At 53.6% G+C, this 23,452-nt stretch overlaps 1 protein-coding gene across 1 annotated transcript in view; it reads right to left on the bottom strand.

The window, feature by feature from the left end:
* The window catches only part of Xxylt1 (xyloside xylosyltransferase 1), a gene marked incomplete at its 5' end in the record, with an annotated part of 140,321 nt that extends 116,869 nt beyond the window's left edge, over positions 1 to 23,452 (bottom strand). Inside the window, 1 exon segment of the mRNA XM_013513577.1 lies at positions 22,961 to 23,452. Within this exon segment, the coding sequence (XP_013369031.1) occupies positions 22,961 to 23,452 (492 nt within the window).

Raw genomic sequence — 23,452 nt, 5'->3', positions numbered from 1 at the left:
ACGCATCTGTAGCCACCCACTAGTCTCCCTTTTATTAGCAATCTTTAAAAGGTTTGTTTATAACAACACTTCACACTTACAGTTCTGAGGTCAGCCACCCACAAGGAATAACTGCTAAATGTGTGTTCAATTTCTTTGCCTCCTTTTTCTTTTTAATTAGTTCTGTCAAGGGATTTTTAGAAGCATCTAAATTCAGTACAGCTAGGATTTTTTTTTTTTTTTTTTTTTAGGCTAAGGTGTCACAAACAGTACTTTACTGTCCAAAATAAGGTATGTAATGAAGAAAGCACCCTGTAACATCAGGACTTTAGAAAGACTTGACCCAACTGAAAAGATAGTTTTCAAAAGAGGGAGGAAGAGAGGGACAGGGGAATCTCGCCTTGTATTACACCATGCACAGCAGCTCTTGACACTTCTAACATGGAGACAGAGTGGCCAGCCATGGCAGAGCTCGGTGCCAGGCAGGAACAAGGCACCTCTGCCAGCCAGGCCTCAGCTCCTGGGCACATTCACTGAAGCCTAAAGAGACGCCAAGCCCTTTGGTGGGGAAAACTCCCTTATTGCTGGGCAAGCCCCACTGGAACTCAGCTCTCGGCTATGCACCTGGAGCCAGGAGGGCAGTAGTGAGGGCTGGCGCTAGGCACAGAAAGACACCAGGCTTCCAGGAAAGCGTGAGACCAGCAGCAGTGCCCAGATGGCTGGAGGGCAGGCCTGCAGGAGACTGTCCCCGAAGAGCTGCAGAAGGGGATGGTGACAGCATAAAGCCCAGGGAAGGCTACCCTGACTCAAGGTTGCTGGCGCACCCAGCTGAGTGTCAGACCCATCTCCTGCAGGAACAGCGAAAGGTCTTGGCTGCCAGAGCGCTGGAAGGAGGGGAGGATGCTGTGACAACATCTGGACTCCGCCAGGCAGCCGCCAGCAGCAACAGAAATGCCCAGCAGGAGTGGCAAGCACAACTCCATGCAGTCACATCTTGCACGGGAGACATCTGACAACAGTGGAGTTGGGGACGCTAGGACTTCAGAGGCAGAAGCACAGTCCTGGGTTCCTTGCTAAGATGCCACCTAGACGCCTGGCAAGCTGGGTGGAAACACTCCTGGGCCACAGCTCCCCTACAAATGGGAGAGAAGCCTGGAGATGTAGCTCAGTGGTGGAGCACTGCCTAGCGGGCTGAGGCCCTGGGTTCAACTTCCTGCACCACGGGAAAAGAAAAGGAACGAACCATGGCGACTGTCTTAGGAGCTTTCATGAGCAATGCAGCGGGCACTCAGCAAAGCACAGTGGACATCGTTACAGCTAGAATGCCTCTTCCACGCAGGGCACCTACAAGGTCTGATCAAAAAATGCAGCGAATGATTAAATCTGAAAATGGTTTTATAATAAAAGGTTCGCTGCCATGCAACCCCTGCATTTACTCCGCCTCATTTCAGGCACACTCATCCCGTCATCCTTGACACTTTCTGACACAGCTCTGAAGTCCTCTCTCATGAGTTACATGCTGCCGCCCAGGGCTATCCAACAGAAAGGCAGGATGGTAAAAACACGACACCATGCTCTCATCCACCAGTCGCCAGATCTGACATGGTAAGACTTCTGGAGCTTCCCCAAAGCCAAAATGACCGTTGACGGGTGAACATTTTGAATTAATTCAGGACATCGAGGCAGCAACGACAGGGCAACGAACGAAGGCTTCCAGAACTGCTTGCCAAAGTGACAAGAACGGTGAGATCAGTGTATCTGAAACGAGGAGGGAGATTTTAAGAGAGATCCGTGGGAATGCATCCTTCACTGTAGTAATTTTTTTATTTAAACAGTTACCGTATTTTTAGAGCACACATGGTAGACCTGAGAAAAGACTGCACTGCTTTTATGTCGTCTCCAGACACAGCAGGCAATCATCAAAGCTGCGGGCCCTGCCACGCTCTGTGGGTGAAGGCAGGCCTGGGTCCTCCCTCTGCGTGCTCAGCGCACCCTGACCCCGCCTCTGCTAGGGGCTGCTCAGGCGAGAGAAGGCTCCTGCCACACCCCTCATGTGTAGCATGAAGGACCTATTTGCAGACAGTGCGGCTGAAGTTACTAAAACAACCACACCCAAGGCAGATTAAACACTTCTGAATCGAAGAGGCCTCTGCGTGTCACAAAGTCACTGAGCAGGGACATCTGCCCCACAATGGGCCGTGATATCTTCCCACGCCAGAACCCTGCTCTCATCTCCCCCAGCCTGGGAGGACACCTGGAAGGACACAAAGAAGCGGGCAGGTCTTTCCTGGGGACAGGCACTGACGTGTTCCCAAAGAGGAGCAACCGAGGCTCCTCCACCGTCCTCCCACCCACTGCACTCTCAGGACCAAATGGCTTGCTCTGAGGGCCCCGGAGCAGGCCGGTAAGACCTGGCTCCACCCTGAAAGGCTGGCCAGCACAAACACGCTGCTCATCTGAGTAATCTTCATAACTGAGTTGGGGGAAAAATGATTTTCTAGGGGGAAAAAAGCTTACTTCCATGTGAGAAAGAAAAACCTGCTAACTAACTGCCAGTCCTTCAGCCCCACAAACGTGCCAAATACTGTATACCTCAGGGCCTTTGCACCAGCTGCCCCTTCTGTTAAGAGCACATTCCCTGGAATCTTCCCAAGCCCAGATCCTTCTAGCTATTCAGGCATCTGCGCAAAGTTACCTTCTGAGATCTTCTCTCGCCAAAACAGTGGCCACAGCCACCCCCACCAACAACACGCATGTGTATCACATATAGCACATGCACCGTCTGCTCTAGCTAATGCATCACCAGACTCGGCTTCTCCATAAGGCTTATCACCATCGGACAGGTCAAATTCTGAAGGGTTTCATCACTGACTACCTGTCTCCCCAGCTCCTCCCCAGACTGCAGGCAGTGCCAGGCCAGGGCCTCATCCGCCTCCCTCGCAGCTGCATGTCTGACTCTCAGCACAGCGACACACTCCTTGGAGGCTTGGCCAGTGCTTGCTGGCCGCAGACTGGAATGAGCAAGTGAACGGCACAGATCCAAGGATCCAGACAGGAGGGGGATGGGACAGCTCGCAGCAGGACACGGAGTGGGGGCCCTGCAGGGCTGTTCCCATGAAGGTGAGAATTCGGCAGCTCCTTCCTGCCCCAGGATCCCCCTCCCGGGGACCAGCTCTCACCCTGGGGAACCCCCCAGCCTCCTCCTCTGTCCTTTTGGGCAGAATGTCCGGCAGAGGCAGGCACAGTGCCTCACGCTGTCACCTAATAAATGTTGAACCCAGCCTGCCAGCTGTGTCACATTAATGAAGTTTTTAGGACTACAGAGAAATACGTAGGTGACTATGTTGACAGATGGTAGAACACGGGTCTTCTGATCTCTCTTTTTAATCCCTAATGGGTCAAAAAGTCACTATCCCTTACCAGTGCTGCATGCTGATCCCCCCCTTGTAAACTTAACTTATTTTAAAAACAGTACTCTCTCAGGATAAGTGAAAAAAAGTTCTGAATTTGTTAGTTTTAAATAGAAAAGGTGAAAAAAATAATAATTGATGTGAAATTTTCACAAGGAAAAAAATAAAGAAGCTGGACATGGTAGCCTAAACCTACAATCTCAGCTACTCAGGAGGCTGAGGCAGGAGGGTCACGAATTTAAGCTAGCCTAGGCAACTTCGTAAAACCTTGACTCAAAAATTAAAAGAAGAAAAAAAAGAAAAAGGGCTGCAGATGTAGCTCACTGGTAGAGCACCTGCCCAGGATGAGCGAGGCCCTAGGTTCAATGCCCAGTATCACAAAGTATGAAAGAAAACAAAGCTCAAATTGGGCCATCTCCTAGTGTAACTGAGGCAAGCAATGCCGGGTGTCTGCCTGGGCAGAGAGGAGGTGCAGAGGAAGACATGGCCCCCCACACTTGCCAGTCCCTGTCTTCAGCCTCCCCATGCACCCCACTCATGTCCTCACTGGGTTTTATATTCTCACCTGTAGTATGAGCATGCACAGCTCAGATAAACCCCTTCCCTCTTCGGAACCCTCAATTCTGTAGATCCGGGGCCGCTATCAGAATAAGCAGCCACATACCGAAGCAGACAAGGCTTCTGGACAGTTGGCCCCACGCTGAGGAACTGTGTCCAATGTGGCCTGACCAAGCTCCTCCCACCCCATCTGGACACGGCACGTGCTTGTGGCCAGCTAATGGGGACAAGAAGAATGTGCCACAGGCCCCACCTGACATTCCCCACACAGCTGAGGATCCCACAGGCAACATCCATCATTTCTTTCACACAGTCCATCTAATCTCCAAAGGCCACCTGGCCAGGTGTCGCGAGGACTCCCAGCCAGGCTGGGACAAGGTGGCGACTGTCAGCGTCACCTCACCTCTCCGGACCTGCTGCTCCCGCCTGCCGCTGCATTCCTACCTCCCCAGACGGATGTCCTGAGCCACTGCCTACCTTTTTCAGCACTTACGAAAGACTGCTGGGGCTGGGGATTTAGCTCAGCGGCACAGTGCCTGCCTGGCAAGCGCAAGGTCGTGAGTTCGATTCCCAGTACCGGAAAAAAAAAAAAAAAAGCAAGAATGCTTTTAAAGAATTTGCTTTTATTTTTTATTTTTTTGGTACCAGGAATTGAACTTAGGACCTTGTGCTTGTCAGGCAGGCGCTTATGCCACTGAGCTAAATCCCCAGCCCCAAGAAAGAATGCTTTTAAAGAATTTGCTTTTATTTTTTATTTTTTTGGTACCAGGAATCGAACTTAGGACCTTGTGCTTGTCAGGCAGGCGCTTATGCCACTGAGCTATATCCCTGGCCCTGAATTTGCTTTTAAACAAATAATCCTTACGTAATGAATACAAGCATCCCTTAGGCGCCCTTTTGTATAAATCATGAGGTTTTGCTTTTCTCCATTAAATGCTAAATTTCCCTGATAATAGAAACCACTTTTCTTCAAAAAAAAAATGCTCCCCGCAAGAGGATGAGGAAAGATATGGGGGGAAGGCAGCACACGCAGGCGGGGGGCAGAGCTGTGCTTCACGGTCTGATGGGAAGATCGTTGGGGGAGCCATCGGACCCCCTCAGTAACCCAGAAGCTGAGGGCCAGCCGCACTTTACCCCCACACCCCTCAAAGACCTGCGACCTCCAAGCAACAAGGCAGTTCTACAAGTGACAGCGAAATGCAGGCTTCAGTCAGGCAGCAGCCTCATCCAGGGTCCTGCCCGCTTTCTGATCCTGTGTTCAGCCTCCTCTAAAGCCTGGCTGTTGAAAACCTGTGCTGGCCTCGGCGGCCCTCAGCCCCCAGCTCCTCTCCGGCTCTCAGGGGTGGGGGTCCATGGAGGGGATCGGGCCCCCAGGGCACCCTACTGAGCTGGAGCATTGGACCCCGGGGCAGAGGCTGTGTGCTCTCCCAAGATCACGAAAACCGTTCGACCAGTGCTCCCCGAGATGTGTACACCCCTTTAGGAGAATGGGACGGAAAATGGAAGAGACAACGGCCCACACCTTTTAATACCTACAGATTTGTTTAGATGAGTAGAATACTAAAACAATTTGTGAGAACATTTTGGCATTTTGATTTCAGACATTACCTAAAGAGAGGCTGAAGAGCAAGTAAAGGAAAAAGCCAAGCCAGCTGAAAACATACACAGAGCGGGGAGTGACACTGCGGCTGGGTGGAGGACACTGGCAAAATGCATGAAAGAAGCAGTTACACGACCTAATTTTGGAGACACTGCTTGTGACTGTCATCTCCTTTTGCAGGTGCGACAGGTTTAAAATGCCAGGCACTGCGTGGGCAGCCGCTGTGTTCCAGTGACTGAGTTCCCTGCTGTCCCCCATCCCCGAGGTCACACGGCTGATGTCAGAGCGGGACTACCCGACCCTGAGTCTAATGCCTCTCCCCAAACGCTTCTTCTGCCCCCCAGAGGACACACCTGACAGGCCTGCCCAGGAAGCAGCAGGAGATGCACACACTTGCTCTTCACAGGACCACGAGAAATGAGACAAAGCATGTCAGGTGGCAATGCAGACACATGAGCTCATCCGGACCTCACCACACCTGCGCCCTGCGTGCAGCAGGCAGCCAGGACTGGATGGGGAGGACACCTGTCCCCGGCACCTGGATAGATGGCTGCGGCCCAGGCCGAGCCAGGCCTCACAAACGTCAGCTCACACGCACCTTCCCCTGCAAGAGGCACGGCCCTCATCGCTCCATGGAGAGGCAAATGCGCTCTCTACAGCCTCCTGTGGCCACACATCTCAAGTCCGTGTTTCAATAAACTCCAGTGCAGACAAATTCATCATCTCCCAACCTAAAGACAGCCCGCCCTGGCGGATCCAGAATGCCTTGCTGCTCACCATCTCCGCATCTCCTACCTACTCAAGCCGCCGTCTCCTCTGCCATGGCCAAGAAGACGGCCTGTAAGGGCGGTCCCCTTCATGCTGTCCTTCATCCGCAGCCAGCGGCCCCCCTCTTCTCACTAAGTCAAAGCCAGAAGCCTCCCTCTGAGGTTAGGTGAGGACCTGCCTTGGCACTGCTGCCCACTGCACCCAAGCCCACCAGGCACACACCTGGCCACCTGACCAGCTCCTTCGCCCTGCGTCCCACGCCCCTTCCCATCCAGCTGACACTTGCCAGCACCTGTTCTCCTGCTGACCTCCTGTATCACGTGTTCACCTGCTAGCAGACTGTATAACTTATTCATCCGCTTTTCATGGAACAAAGGGACGCCAAGAAATCTAACCCCTCTGAGCCCCTGCTTCACTCCTCCCAGGAGTGAAGCAATGCAGACAGCTTTCCGTAGCTCAGTAAACCTCTTCCTGCAGAAAGTAAGTGTCACAAGGGCAGGGACTTTCACCTGCCCCGTCTCTGGTATTCCCAAGCTCCTCGGACCGAGCCTGGCACGCAGGAGACACACAGTGAACACGGGCCGTGTGCTTTGCGACAGCAGCAATCCCAGGCAGAGTGACAGAGAAGGGCGCTCCTTGACCTCCGGCGTTAGTGAGGACCAGCAGGGCCCTGGGCCCCTCTGTCTTACATCAGCACTGACCAGTGGTCAGCCCTAGGGTCTGAGGAGAGGGCCTCGGCTACAGAAAAGCACTACAGCTCTGTGCCTGGGGAGGAAATGGGTTGGGGGGACAAGAGGAGCACAGGCCCTGCAGCCCCCAAGCCGGTCCCCACCCAGCCTGCTGGCTCAAAGGGCCAGCCTAGCAGCCTGTGGCCAGGAGGCAGAGGCCGCGTGCTGACTGCCAAAATTCAAGCAGGTGAGCGATGCATGTGTACACTTGACTCAACCCTCTGCATTTTAGACAGGGCAAGGGGCCCTGCATCGAGGGTTGCACATGAGTCCCCGGGGGGTCGGCCCTGAGCCAGCCCCGGCCTTCTCTTCTGCCCGTACCTTCAGCTGTGGGCAGCAAGGTAAGGGGAGGCTGTGAGAAGCTGAGGACTCAGAGCCCAGGCCTGGGTTAAAAGCCATTCCACCCTCACCGGGCACCCGCCTCACTGTCCTCCCCAGGGGTTCTGAAAACCTGGGGGAGATGGGCCCAGGTCTCTACAGACAGCTGCGAGTGGCGTTGAGGGGACACGCAGGTCTGCCCTCAAAGCTTCCCTCCTAGCTATGCTCACAGCTGCCCCCAAGCACCTGCCTCCTGTCCACAGGCAGCAGGCCCAGCGCCCGGCACGGGAGGAAGCCCGCTGGGACAGCGTGGGAGGGGCCGCTGTGCTGGGGCAGAGCTCACTGGGTCCTGCAATGCTGGAGACGCCACACACCCCGCAGCTTCCACCCTCCAGGTGCGCCACGCAGGGCTGCTCTAGCACATCCGTGTACGCAGGTGTGTGCTGGGCTGTTCACAGCGGCCATGTGGGGGTGACAGGAAACGGGAACTGCCTCACCATTTCTCAGAGGGAAAACAGGTAAACCGAGGTCTGCTCACAAAGAACACAACTCAGCAGTTAAATGACCCAACGAGATGTGCATGCGTCAGCAGGGATATGTATGTACCGTGCATCCGTATACATACGGAAAAACTGAAAGTACAAAACAAACACATTCCACAAAGGCACCGACTTTTCCTGTGGGACAGTAGACACCTGAAGGAAGTAAGGACAGGGAGACAGGGGCTGGGCCTCAGCTGTACCTACACTATTTTACTTTTTTAAACAAAGAAGCTGAAGCAAATATAAAGCAAAATGTGAGCACCTATTGACCTACATAGTACAACAGAGGCGGGCCGGGTGTGGTGGCGCACACCTGTAATCCCAGCACTCGGGAGGCAAAGGCAGGAGGATTGCTGCGAGACCAGCCTGGGCTACTAAGTGAGTTCATGGCCAGCCTGAACTGCATAGTGAAACTCTGTCTCAAAAAGACAAAGAAATATATAGAGAGGTGGGGAGGTGTCTTACATTCTTTTATTGAATTTTTCTATTTGGATTTGTTTCATAATTTAAATTTCTAATACATAAAAAATAAAACACTACATAAGAGGACAGAGTGGAGGGCTGTGAGTGGAAGTCTACGGGCAGGGAAAATCCTCTGCAAGGACAGTTACGAGAGCAGCTGAAGAGAACCATGCAGGGCTGGATTTGCCCATGCCAATCTGTGAGCTCAGGGCCATATAGGGCTGTGGAGGCTCCTGGGAACAATTTAGAAGAAAAAGTCACACACAGAACCATTCTCTCTGGCATTATTTGTAGAGGAAAAACAAAACAAAACAAAGCAACCTAAACACACAGAAGAGCTTCTAAAAGAAATATGACAGGCACTGGATATGCAGCTCAGGGTTATACCACTTGCCCAGCATGTGCAAGGCCCAAAGTCCAACTCCCAGAACTACCATTGAAAAGAAAAGAAATATGACCGTAACTTATGCTCCAGCCACATCCATAGTAAGTCTGAGAGGGGACAGCAGGATCGGACATGCTGCGACCCACCTCTGTGGGGGTTCCACACTAAGTGAACTGGGCAGAAGCCAGATCAGGGCACAGGGGGCAATGAAGAGGGTCTCACAGACCCTGTGGACACAGATCAGGCGGCTTGCTGGGGTGCATCCCTGCTCCCATCCGTCCCCTTCTCTCCAGGCAGCTTCTCCCCTGTACTCACAACCAACCACCGCCCCACCCACCAGGGCCTAGGCTCCATCCCCAGAGCTGAAGGTTCTCCCTGGCCAGCGAGCTGCCTTCTCCTGTTTCCAGGTTACAAGTTCCCCAAAGAGTCCCAGAGACCAAATCCAGATGCCTCCCATGTCACAGCAGGCGGCTCTGAAGTCAGCAGTTCCAGAGCCCAGGAGGTTAAACAGCGCAGTCAGACTTCACTTCCCAAAGCCAATGGCTTAAGACAGAGCTTCCGTCTTAAGTAAAAGAAACATTTTCATTTCTGAAGTCTTCCAGGGCTGGGGATGTGGCTCAGTGATAGCGTTTCTTGCCTTGCATGTACAAAGCCCTGGGTTCGATCTCCAGCACCACACACAAAAAAATAGAAAATAAATAAATAAAAAGACTTCCAAAGCTCGGAGGGAGTGTAGTCAATAAACAACTCCAAAAGCCCAAATTGTGGTACGCGCCTGTACTCCCGGCACCTGGGAGACCGAGGTCAACTGTGAATTGGACTGTGAGTCACAGGAGGATGGCTGTGAGTTGAAGGCCAACCTGGGCTACATAATGAGACCCTGTCTCAATAGATAGACAGATAGACAGATGGACAGCTCGCTCCTGCTGCTTGCATTTCTGGTCAGAGTCAACGCTGCTCTGTGAGCCTAAAGCACTAGTCCCCAACCATTTTGGCACCAGGGACCAGTTTCATGGAAGACAATTTTCCACAGACAGCGGGTAGGGGCCTGTTTTGGGAATTAGATTCTTGTAAGGAACACGCCTCCCCCGGGCTCTGGGCTCCACTGTTCTTCACAGGCCAGCTGACCAAGGGATAAGGACAGGTGTACAAGGCCCCAGGCAGCAGCAGGTTTGGGGCACCCTGGGTGCCACTCTGGTGGGACTACAGCTCTCATACAGCGCCCCCAGTTTTGGAGGTACAAGACTAAATGAACCACCAAACTAGGCATCTCAGGCACAGCACTCCTGCGTCAGAGGGCCAGGGCTCTGATCAGGGCTCAGCCACCTCGCAGCTGCTCTGAGCCAGTCACTGAGCCTCTCTATGTGACCTCCTCCCACCTCTTCCTGGGGGAGAACAGCTCCTCCCCTAGGAGGGTTGCAGGAGCACTGAATGCAGGAACTAGCAAGACCTAGTGTGGCATCTCCACTCAGGAGCTCACAAATGGTGTCTTGGTTACTTCTCTCTCACTGCTGAGACAAAATATCCAACACTCAAAATTTAGGAAGGAAAGGTTTATTTTGCTCATAGTTTGTGGAGGCTTCAGTCCACACTCGGCTGGCTCCAAGGCAGAGTGGCACATGACAGAGGGCAACAGCTCATGGCAGCAGAAAACAGCAAAAGCAACAAGAGCAAAAGGGAGGAGCAGCAGCAACCTCTTTCCCTCCCTTATACTGTATGCAAACTACCCACCCCAGGATGGGTGCAGCGCTCACACCCATAATCCCAACACTGGACCATGGATCAATCATAGACTCTAAAAGCCTGCCCCACGACTGCAGGAGGCTTTGAGGGAACATCCAGACAAAAACCATAACAGATGGTGACAATCGCTGCTGATGCTGACAATGCTGACAAACATCTGAGAGAGCGAGCTCTGGAGATTCTACACGCCTCGCACCCTCAGGACAGAGGCTAAGAAGTGAACCCTGATCCTCACCAGAGACACCAGCCAGGAGGACGTGGTCAGGTCATTCCAGGAACTGTGGCAAAAAGGCTGAACACAGCTTGAAGCCTCCCCCATCCCTTCCCACTGAGGACAGGGTATAGAAGGACATGTGCTTCACACAAAGAGCTAAGAGGACCCAGCTGGACCCTTTTACTGCCCACCATCTGGACAAGTCCCCAAAGTCCACAGGTAAAGGCTTGGCCCCCACCTCTAGCTAAGGTACCACTGGGAGACAATGAAGATTTAAGAGGCGGGGCCTACTGGAGACTTTGGGTCATAGGGGTGTGCCCTGGACAGGGATACTGGGGCCTCAGACCCTCCTTCTTCTTCTCCTTTGACCCCCAGCTATGAGGAGAAGTTTGTTCCACCACACACTCCCTGCTAATGCCATCCCCAAACTGTGAGTCAGAATAAACCTTTGAACTTTATAAGTTGGTTTTTCCTCAGGTATTTGTTACAATAATGGAAAGCTGACAAACACACCATCTTACAGGTGAGAAACGGAGGCCCAAAGATCCTGCCAGGCCTACATAATGGAAGCCAGGAGAAGAGAAAGCCCTAGCACCAACGATCAGCCATCCCTGTATAGGTTCTGACACCCACACCAACTGAGAGCAAAAGCCCAGGGCAGGACCTGGGAGAGGAGGCAGTGAAGCACTGCTTACTGGGAGGTCCTGGGTGGATGGATGAGTGACAGCTCTAGCCCCAACCTCTGCAGCTGTCTAAGGTGAGCTGGAGAACAAGGTTCCTCCTCTCTCTCCCAGGCCAGCATCATTAGTCTTTTTCAAGAAAGAAGTCTCCAGAACACACCTGAACCTTCCCAGCTGCTCTCAGGCTGGAGGGCCTCCTATGGGAGAACCCTGTTTAAGAGGTCGGAAGAGGCTGCTTTACAACAGTGAGGCCCCGTGGGTGAGCAAGGCCTCCACCCTACGCGGCTGAGAACTTTTCTCACGGGATGCCCGGTGCCTCTCACTTCCTGTGGCCCCAGAACACAACACAGCACTCGTTCGCATTTACACCTCGTGCCCATGTACACAGGCATTTTTCTCCTGCAGCCCAACTCAGGTTTATGCCGAGTGCTATCCTGTGCCCAGCCCCGTCCTACACAGTCTCCTGGGGATACAGAGTGACACGGGACATAGCCCTGGTCTCTGGCTGCTTGTAGGGGGCAAGCTGAGCACAGCAGGAGCCAGAGGAAAAGGCTGCCCAGGGCAGGGAGGTCCGCAGCAGAGCCCACACAGCGGGGCCCCTCTGGGAGTCGGGCTGAGGGCTGAAAGAGCTCTGTGGGGAAGTGGGAGTGGGTGTCCCGGGATGAGCAAAGACGCCGAGGTGGGAAGTGGCCCTGCGACCCCAGGCTGTCCAGCAGGTGGGGCCGGGCTCTCCTGGGGTGGGTGGCGGAGGGCTCACTACAGCTCCGTTGCAGGGCCCACCTGCTGCACAGCTCTGATCAGACAGCCGTTCGTGCCCTCAGTCAAGCGGGCCCTGCCTCCTCCAGCTCCCTTCAGCCCACCTTTGTGCCTGACTCCTGCCAGGCTAAGGGAAGGGCCTGACTATTGCCCCGGCTGCCTCTGGGGGACACACATCCTCAGAGCTTCCTGGCCGCCAACAGTGCCTCCATCCTCACTAGCAGCCCCTGCCCTGTGCTCTACGCCCCCCTCCAGACCACAGGGCAGGACACCCCGGCCAACCAGCACGAAGCTCAGTCCAGGACGGGTTTCTCAACAGGCGACTCATCCCCCTGTGCACTTGCAGAGCCAGTGAAGCCCCTCCAGAGCCCCAGGGGACCGGAGCGCAAGGGGCCTGAGCACTCAGGCCCAGGGCAGGGGCAGGGCCACCTCTCCACACCTAGTAGCGTAGCAGCCACAGAGGGTGGGCAGGAGCTGGCACAGCAACAAGCTCTGGGGGGATCTGGGTCCATGTTGGAGTACGGGTGTCATTTTGTTTGCTTGGTTGTTTTTTTGTGGTCCCGGGGACCAAACTCAGGACCTTTCACAGTGAGCTACAGCCCCGACTCCCCACCCATTTTTATTTTTATTTTGAGACAGGGTCTCACTAAGTTGCTAAACTGCCCAGGCTGGGCTTGAACCTGGGCAATCCTCCCGCTTCAGCTTCCCAGAGTCCTGGGATTATAGGCGTGCACCACCATGCCTGACTCTGGCCTAGGCTTTTAAATCACGGGTGGTTTACATTTGGCTTATCCCCAGGGATTAGGAACAACTGGCATGTGCAATCACACAAGAAAATAAAAGCCATTAAGGAGAAACAAAACATCAAACTTGCTCACAGTTTACCATACACGAGCCTGAGTTGAGCCTCCCCAGAAACTGAAGAGCATTCAATGCACTTCCCGAGGGTGTCGCAGCAGGACCATCTATGCTGACTGCAAAATGCCACCACGCACACAGATTCCAGTTTTACCGCCCTGACGAGAAACAGCAGCGCCACTCCGGGACACGTGCCAGTGAGCATGTGCAGCGCTGGGCGCAGAGACAGGCAAGAGCCTGGCTCCGTGCAGAAGGAAGAGGAAGAAGAAGCCAGGTGTGAGGGTACAGGCCTGTGATCCCAGCAGTCAGGTGGCTGAGGCAGGAAGGTGGCTGCAAGTTCAAGGCCAGCCTGGACTACACAGCAAGATCTCTGTTTATTTGAGCCCCCTCAAATAAACAAAGACTGAGATGCCTCCTTCCAGCAGGAGAGAGAAAGCGGGTGTGCACTGGAATATCACAGAAGGCACGGTGCTGATCTCCTGGAGAGGCGCACAGGGCAATGCCAAGGGAAAGGAGGGGCGTGGAAGGAAGGAGGGGATGCTACAGCGTGGGTAGAGGACTGCAAAGAAGATGAGCGCACCCCGAAACACACCGGGAAGAGTGCTGGGCTGCAAGCGAGCTGCGCCACCCTCCAGCTAAACCGGCACGTATGTGGCTCCTAGAATGCTAAAAATGGGCCCTGCTCCCAGCACACGGGCTCGGGGACTGCGAGAGGCAGTGACCGTTTGCCAACTTCCGCCCGTGCTCCAGGCCCAGGGCCACACTGATCCCAAATGTCACAAGGTGGATTTGAATCCAGCTCCCAGGCTCCGAGCCATAGTTCTGGGGCATCTTCCTGGTAGGCCCAGGACGGGCACTGCCAGCAGTGGGGAGGGCACTGAGCGAACATGAGGGCTGTGTCCCCACCAGGGCTGGGCAGGCCTGGAGGGGCAGAGCGAGCACACCGGGACTGTTCATGCCACCAGGACTGGACGGCTTAATCCAGCTGCTTCGCAGTAATCACCGCAATAAATAAAACAAATGGCTTTAATTTAGAACACATTAAGGTAACAGCAGGCATCTGCCAGCTGACACGTCCTGGCTCAGCTGTGGAACAGGTACAAAGCTGCTTCTTGGGGGTGGGTGGTGATGCTGCCCTTGGTCACCACTACCCACCCTGACTTTGGCCTGAAGCCAGGGCTTCTGCACTGAGCTACATTCTTGGTGTCTTTTATGAAATTTTTTATTTTGAGACAGGTCTCCCCAAGTTGCAAAGTTGCCCAGACTAAGCTCTAACTTACAGTCCTGCCGCAGCCTCTCAGAGTGCTGGGATCACAAGTGAGTACCACCATACCCAGCACCCTGGTCATCGTGGCAGGTCCCCCACAACCCACAAGATAGTGTGAGTATCCGGGGACCGAGGACAAAGGCCCTGGAGCGGAAGGCTATGAAGGACCCTACAGGGCAGGTGCAGGCGGCCTGAGGTCTTCGTCCCTCGCAGCTGGCAGTGGGGACCCAGGCTTGGGGATGCTACTGATGGGCCCACAGGCAGCTGGGGACGCTGGGGCTCTATCAAGCCACCGGGCCACCCAGGAGCACCGCACTACACCTGCCTCTCCCCGCATAAGGTCCAGGATACCAAGGCCTCTGAAGAGGAGACAGTCTCCAAGGCCTCCATCAGAGCTGCCAGGAGGGTGGGCAGCGACTTCCCCTGCACTACTGTCCCAGGCAGGTGCTACCAGATCCAACCACCCAGCTGCCTGCTCAGCCAGTTTTTCAGAGAGTCATAGTAACAGGTTTAGAGCCCCGTGTGGTGGGACACACCTGTAATCCTAGCACTCTGGGAGGCTGAAGCAGGAGGATCGTACTCTGGGGCCCAGCCTGGGAAACTTAGTGACTTAGCCGGACCCTGTATCAAAATAAAAAATACAAATAAGCACGGGCTGGGGCTATAGCTCAATACAAAGATCCCCAGAACCAAGGTAGAAAAAAAAAAAAAAGAAAGAAAAGAGGAAGAGGAAGAAGAAAAAAAGGAGAACTAAGAAAGAAGAAAGAAAAGGCAAGCCGGGCATAGTGGCACATGCCTGTAATCCCAGCACTCGGGAGACTGAGGCAGGAGGCTCGTTGGTGTTCGAGACCAGCCTGGGCTACAAAGTGAGCTCAACGCCAGCCTGAGCTGCATAGTGAGACCCTGTCTCAAAAGGACAAAAAAAGAGGAAAACAAAAAGCACGTTTACTCCAGCCAGGGAGGAAATAAATGACCGTGCACCTTCATTAATCCTGCTTTCTAAACCGAGGGGTGGGGCCCGAAGAGGGAACCACGGAGCCGACGCCAACGCGGTGTCGCGGCGCCCTCCAGTGGCCGCCGCCAGGCAGTAACCCTCGCTGCCGGGATCTCTAGGAGGATGAGGCAGGCGCGCACGGCCCCGGGGCTCCTTTTCCTGCTCTGCTAAGGGCCTGAGGACAGAGCAGATGGCTCCCGAAGAGGGTCTCCAGGGCGCATCCCGGACTGAGGATACATGCGGAGTCCTCCAGCTTCCCAGTTCGGAGTCCCCGGACAGCCAACCCCGGGCGGATGCTGGCCCCAGGACTGGCCCTGCAGATTGTGGCACGCGCGGGTATCTTGTGGCCAGCTCAGCGACCCTTCCCAAAAACACCCCAGGCTGCGCCAACACTGACACGCACCTGGCGAGGCGGGGTGCCCCTACCCAAGCGCCGACTGCCGCAGCTTTGTTCAGACTGAATGCGTTTACTTGGGGTGCTGGTAGGGGGGTGACAGACTGAAGTGGGGCTGCTCCCTGTGCCCACACCCTGCCAGGCTGGGAGCTCAGGAAGCCATCTGACCCTCAGTCTAGAGCTTCGGGCCTCCTTCACCGCGAGGAGGCGACAGATATGCTAGCCTCCTCTACTGTAAGCATCAGCAACTCCATTAGATGCACATTTGCAAAGCTATTCTAACACCTTTCAGGGCACAGAGAGGAGAGTCAAAGCAATTAGCTTTTCTTGTAAAATGGGTTTTGGTTAAATGCATGAGAAAAATACCAAACACATTCATGCAGTCATTCTTACCCATATATAATCCTCTCACCAGTCGTCTTTGGAGAAACATAAATAACACCAGAGTGAAATTCCAGTTTCAGACCCACTGGAATGGCTGTCCTCAAAAAGACAGGAACAAGTGCTGGGGTGAGGAGGAACAGGAGTCCTTGCACACTGCTGGTGGAAGTGTGAACGGGCTCAGCTATTCTGGAGATCAATCTGGCAGATCCTGCAGCGAGTCAAGTAGTTAATATACGATCTAGCCACTCTACTCCTAGGTCACACCCAAGAGAGCTGAACTCGGATGTCCACACAAAATCCTATAAACAAACGGTCATGACCGTGTTATTCATAACATCCAAAAATCAGAGATTACCCCAAAGTCCATCAGCTGACGAAGAGACAATGTGGTACAGCCCTCCAATGGAACACTGTCCAACCATAAAAAAGAACAGAGTACTGATATTTGCTACAAAGTGGCCCTCAAAGATACTACGCCAAGTGAAAAGAAGCCAAACATAAATGATTCCATTTGTGGGAAACACTGAGATTAGACAAACTGATAGAAACAGAAAGCAGACTGGTGGAACAGGAGGATGGGGAGGGGCTGCTAACGAGCATAGCTTCTCTGGGAGCTGCTAAAAATGTTCTGCAATTAGTGGTCACGGTTGCATGACCTTGTGAATACAGCAAAAACCGCTCCATTAGACACTCTACAGGGGTGACTTTATGTGGGTTATATCTCATTCTTTAATTGCAAAAAAACAAAAAGTAATTATCTTTCTAAAATGCCCCACAGGAACAAGGAATGGTCAGGAAGTTTCAGGAAATTTCTGGCACCCAGAGCTACAACACTCTCATCCGCGCATCAAGGCATGTAAGTCACCTTATATGATAGCTCTAGGATACCGCAAGCTTTGGCTTGTAATTTCCACATGTAGTTATAGAATTATGTAGCTCATTATATTTGATATGACACACAGTTATTCTTCAGATTCATGATTATGAAGCCTTTCACAAGTGAAAGCACCTAGGCACACAAGCTCCTCTAGTTACCTTCATGAGTATATTACAATTTAGAGGCCCCTGTGAAATGCATTTGGTAAAACAAACACTGTTCTCTACATGGTATAAAATGCCAGCTGCATCGCAGAGACCCTCTGGCCTTGGGACATATGTCTCTGGCCACCTCCTCTCCAGACTGTCATCACACACTGCGGACTTTACTTCATGCATACTGCCTGTTTCAGGGAGGAGCTAGAGCACCTGCCGCAGACCCTGTGTCACCTCATTTGTCATCACCAAGACACACCAGGCATCAGGGACATCATACTTAGGCTCCTCTCAAAGCCCATTTAGGAGTTTTTGAAGCTGCTCACAGGCTGTGTGTGTTTTTGTTTGTAGGGCAGCCCTGACAATGGAACCTGGGTCCTAGCTGAGCTACACCCTCACACTGAGGCGCTCAGTCTTGCTTTTGTAATAACAGAAACTCCAGGAATCACCCACTGTGCTCAGAGCTGTCTGGTCAATCCTGGGAGTCCTTGGCACTGGCATGCGTGGAAGTCGGCAACCCTCGCACGTAGGAGACACACTGCATTCTTCCCCTAACTCGTCCTCGGGCCCCTGCAACCCAGCCTCGGCCCTGTCGGAGCTGAACCACTAGACCAACACCCTGGCCTCCCCACCCCACCCTGCACCCCTTTCTGCTGCACCCAGCAACCCTCCCGAAGGCAAAAAGCAGCTTATCTGTTGGAGACTCCCCCATCAGACACATCCGCTCCGTGCCACCTCCCTCCTCTCCGCCTTTTCTGTCTGCCCTGCAGAGGCTGGTGGCTGCCCACAGCCATCTGTCCCTCCACAAATCTGCCTATTTCTTGGTTCCACGTCTAGCGACTGCTTGCCCACTGTGTCTGTCACTTCCAGCAAGAAACAGGTGGCACTTCTGGGGTTCCCCAAACCTGATAGCTGAAGAGGTAGTAAGGTCTCTGCCTGGGTGGAGACTGCAGCAGACCCAGCAGGGAAAGACTGCCAATGCAGGGGAGCTGCTTTCTAAGGCCTCTGCCTGGTGCTTTTCTCTCACCCAGGGAGCTCCGTCCCTCCGTCCCTCCCTCCTTCAGTGTCCACTCCAACATCACCTCATCAGTGGCTGCCCTGGTCACCTGCACAAAACAGCCATCAAGTCCCCACTAACCACACCCAGACACTCCCTATCCCATGTCCTGCTCTACTCTTCCCAGGGAACTCGCATGCTCTGACTTGCTCTCCATTGACTTATCTCTTCAATCTCCCTGGCACACATACCCATGGGTCCAGAGTGTAAGCTCCCCACAGGCAGGGGCAGGCAGAGACCATTCTATTCCACCGTATGCGTCAAGTGCTGGGAGAATGGAAGAAAGAGCCAAGGAGAATGTGCTACAATAGACAAAGGGGGCCAGCTGATGGGAGAGACAGGGGCTGGCATGAGGGCTGCTTTAGTAAAAGGGCTCAGAAAATGAGCCATTAACATGGAAGCAACACCCCATGCCTTTTGGAGGGCTGCAACAGTGGCTGAGTGAGCTGGCCACCTGGGAAAAGAGGGATGAGATGACCACCAGGTCCTGTCGGTGCCAAAACACTGTCCTAGGACTCCTGGCCCGGTCCCACTGGGCTCAGAAGTCAGCAGAGATGACAATGTCAGGAAACTCACTCAAAACCAAACCCATGCAGTATCGGGCTGGATGGGGGCAGACAGCCACACAGATGTGACGGCTACAGCTCTGGCAACCGTCCTGGACCAGAGACAAGGTCCACTCCCTAAAGATGATGACTTAGCAAACTGGAGGGAGCCCAGGGGCCTGGTGACTTCATGAGGCCCCTGTGCCAGCCAGGAATGCCTCCCTCGAGATCTCTTTTAGATGAGAAATCACCACAAGCTCGATGAAGCCAGCACTATGGGGGTATCCACGGTATACTCTGTCAAACCTGGTGGAGTAAGGAAAGAAGGGTGACCGAAGAGCTAACTCCTGACCTCAGTCCTCCAAGTGCTCTCGCCAGAATGGGATCACAGCAACAGTCTCTGAAAAGGGGCAGCCTGTCCCATAGCTCAGGGACCAAAGGCTACAGCCAGCTGCCAGGGGCCTAAGAGGAAGGGATGTGTTATGGTTGATACATTGTGTCAACTTGAACAGTCTAAAAGCTTAAATAAGTGACTCAGCAGTTCTACCTCCTGGTATAAAAAAGACATGCCCTTCCTGCACTAGCATGCTGTTCATCTGAAACATTAACTACCTAACTCAGCAGAGAGCCAGGTCCTTACTTTGTATTCATCCCGGGCCTGTGCAAGAGCTCGGCATGGAGATAGTGTAGATATAGAGGATCACGGCCCCCCAGGGTGGACAGTCTGCATACAATAAAAAAAGAAAGAAAGAAAGACTAATTGCTGGTTCTTCAGAGGAGCTCCAGTCTTCGCCTTCAGCTTGGTCCTCTCCTGGCTTCTGGTGCAGACTGTTCGGTTTCCGCCCGGGTCTCTTCAGCCTTCTGGTATAGACTCTTTGGCCTTCGTCATAGATTCTTTAACATTTCATCACAGACCCATCAGCCTCCTGATACGGACTTGCACAAACACTACAGTAAACTCCAGACCTTAAACTGGGCTCTTCAATCTCCTGCATTCAGACACCCTCTGCACACTTCCTCATCCAACGCTGTGGCTGACCATTGCAAGCCAAACTTGTAATTTCTTATACACTTTTGTATAAGATATATATACATATCTTGTGTTATATTGGTTTCTCTAGTAAACCCTAACTGATATAGGATGATTGGCATTTATCTTGCAAGGGAGAAGAGCTCCTTAAAGAGGAAAAGTAGCACAAAAGAGAAAAACACTGGCCCAGTCTCAACCAGTCAGCAACTCCCAGGCGGCGCTGTGGTTTCCTCACTTTCTCAATTTTCAGAGCCGTGCGCTGTTGAAGATCACTTCCAGGTCGGATACAACCTGGTGACAGTGTCTAGCTTCCTTCCTCTTCACCAATACTGAAGAAATCATTCTCTGTATAGAAGTCACTTGCATACGCAAGGTATGGTATGAGGTGCTGGGGACACAGGATTTAAAAGATGTCAGGGTTGATGCCCTTGAGGATTTATTGTCTAGCAAAGCAGATAATTAATTCAATAATTACATAAATACTACCGAGCAGTTACCAAGGAAAAGGACTTGGAGCTACAAGAGTGTATAATGGGGGCCCTGAAATTTTACCAAGGAAAAATACTTCAACTGAGACCTGAAAGCTGGCTGGGATCAGGGGAGAGCCCAGGCAGAGGGCCAGGCATGTGTGGAGTGGTTCGTGGGAGAAGCATTCAAATCCTAGGAAGAATTCAATCACACATGAGTGAAGGAAGCCTCTTAGAACCACTTGTTTAAAGAAAAAAATGGGGGCAACTTTCACCAAAAACAAGATAGTCATAACACGAACCCCAGTCATGGCAGCAATATGACCCCAGGAATGATAAACCCTCCCTTCCTACTGCCAGCTGGTAAGAAGCCCCCAAACCTCACCCCCATGCCATGCAGATGAGGCGGCATTTCCTTGAGATCCTCTGCAGCTGCCTGCAGGCCCTGGGTGAGGGCACAGCTGTCAGGACTGGGCCCTGCAAGGGGAAGGGGCCAGAACCAGAAACGCATACTCCAAGACAGGAGCCCGGTCCTGAGGCTGGACCTATCTATCCCTGGGCCAGTATTTTTGGTGCCAACTGTGTGCTGAGCTTCATACATATGAAGTGTGATTGAAAAATATGGTGAATATTTACATTTTCAAAAATTTATTAAATACAAGGGTCTTTACTTACACTGTTGTGGCTGCCTCACTGTCCTGAATCAATTCAAAACTCTGACCTTTCATGGTCACTTTGACCTTGGGGAAGGGCCAGAAGTCACACTGCGCCAGATCCGGTGAATAAGGCAGATAAGGACACACTGTATGTTTTCACAGCCTGCCTTTCTGTTGGATGGCACTTGGCACCGTGTTTTTGATCATACTTCATAAAAACATTCATGAAAGTGGATGTGCAGAACAGCTTTGAAAGTGGCTACAAAAACGGGATGAGTCTGTTCCAAGGGAGAGGCAGCACTTCGAGGGGGGTTCGTGGCAATGTGTCTTTTACTGCAATGACTTTTTTAATTTAAGCATTCACTATATATTTCAATCACACCTCACAGGGTCAGGTGGCATGACAGTCACAAGACAGAAGACCAAGAAGACACATTTTTCCGCCGTGGGGCTCCCTGAACAGCTCTAAGAACAGGACGACGCGTGAAGATGGGAAAGGCCTGAAACAGGGAGAAATACCCCACAGGGCCGGGATATAGCTCAGTGGCACAAGCGCCTGCCTGGCAAACACAAGGTCCTGAGTTTGATTCCTGGTACCAAAAAAAACTAAAATAAAAAAATAAATACCCCACAGTTGGCGCCTGCATGGGCAGCAAGAGCCTCACTGGAGCTCAGGAGGAGAAGGCAGAGGTCTGGCAATGGTGCGAAGTAGGCTGCTACCTCTGACTCAGTAGGTGGAATGACAATGCTGACCAGTTAGGTAAACAGGGATGAGCTCCAGGCCCAAACCCCAGCAGGAATCGAAGGCTCCTCTAGCCACCAGCTCCAGGACCCAGACTCTTGGCCTCCTATAGGATACGGTCTTGGACCAGCTGTCCCCCCTTGGTCACAGTGGGTATCTTGATGGACTCTTCAGTCCTGCGCAGGGGACAGATCTTCTGCTATGGAGAAAAGCAGAAATGGAGAACTACGGAGTGTTGAGCATGGGCTGGCCCCAGTGTCTAGGGACATTCTCGGGGTAGTGACAGCTGAGTAGAGGCTGAGGACCCAAGAAGGAAGAAGGGCATTCTGGGTAAAGGGCACAGCTTGTGTAAAGGAGCAGCCAACACATTTAAGCAAAAAGTGCATAGAGTAGAGGTGAAGCCGGAGAGGGTCAAGTTCAGCACACAGCCCACCAAGAAATCGGGAGTTAAAACCAGGCAACAACGAGCTGCCGCAGACCCCTGAACCCTGCGGAGTCCTGGGTGAGCTGGGCTCGAATACAGGGGGCACTAGTCTCCCCTCACTGCCCTTCGCCTGCCAACATCTGTCTCCATCCACCAAGGCCACCTACTCGTATCCAAAAGCAGAATCAGACCCCTTCTGCACAATTATCATGTCAACACAAGAAGCCAGTGCAGGAACCCAGTCAGGAAAGCAGGCGGTGGGGTGAGCTGCAGGAGAGGTGGAAGCTGCCGCCCAAGCAGGTTGGTCCAGCCTGGAACAAGGCAGCTAAATGTGCTCTTCCCAGGTCACATGGGCACCTCCTAGGGCTTCCTCTTCCTCACTAGGAAGAACCTGAGGCTTCCCTAGGTGGATTCATGACCCTTGTGGGCATGGGAGAAAGGGCCATAGAGGCAGAGACACAAGGTGGTCCCCATTGGGTTTGATCAGATCCGACTCCAACACCTCAAGCACTACTGAGCATTGCCAGGGCAACGTGGATGCTCCCAGGGGCCTCGCCAAGATCCTGTACTTTGCTCAAATGGTCACAGGTGCCTTCAGGTGGCCAGTTCGATCCTCAGCAAAAAACACAAAAAGAGGTGCAGACTGAAGGTTCCGCTGAACTCTGCAAGTGTGTAAAATGGGGGCGTGCTGATTCTCCAGAGGGCAGCACAGAAGAAGGGGAGAAGGAGCGAAGGGGCCAGGAAAGCAGCAGCCCCGCTTCTGCACCAGGGAGCCATCCCCCTGGCGGACACACCCCCGGGCCAGGCCTCCAGCACGTTGTGCTCGGCCGGAGCACACTCGTGCACACTCCACACTCGGCCGGAGGAGGGAGTCAGGCTCCAGGAGTTGGAACTGGGCGGCGCAGGGCAGGCCCCTGCCCTCGCCAGCCCGGCCAGCGGCGCGGGCCCCGGCTGCGGCCCCGCTCACCTTGCACTTGAAGCCCGCGGCGGGCGGCAGGAGCTCCCGCAGCAGTGCTTTGGCCACCTCGCGGCTGGCCTCCTCGCTCACGAAGTGCAGGTTCAGCACCTCGTGCGCCTCGAACTTGGCGAGGCGCAGCAGCGAGCGCAGCGCGACGCGGGCCTTGGCCTGCAGCGCGGCGCTGTGCTCCGCCTTGGTGAACATCATCAGCAGGTGATAGTCCACCGGCCCGGGCGCGCCGCCCTCCAGGCTCTTGGCCTTGGCTCCCGGGGCCGGGGCTACGGACCCCCTCGCCAGCTCCAGCGCGGGAGGCGAGGGCGCGGCGGGGGCCCCGGCGCGGGCCTCCTTCAGCCTCTTGGTGGCGCTGGAGAAGGTCTCGCGGCCCGAGCCGAGGTAGTAGAAGGCACAGACGGCGAGCGCCGCGGCCAGCAGCAGCGCGCAGTAGTGGGAGCGCACGGCGCCCAGGCGCGCCATGGCCCGGGCGCACGGGGGCGCGCCCCT

This window comes from Chinchilla lanigera, unplaced genomic scaffold (assembly GCF_000276665.1).
Source record: "Chinchilla lanigera isolate Chin_1 unplaced genomic scaffold, ChiLan1.0 scaffold00019, whole genome shotgun sequence".
NCBI lineage: Eukaryota > Metazoa > Chordata > Mammalia > Rodentia > Chinchillidae > Chinchilla > Chinchilla lanigera.
This window is presented reverse-complemented; position numbering and strand designations above follow the sequence as displayed.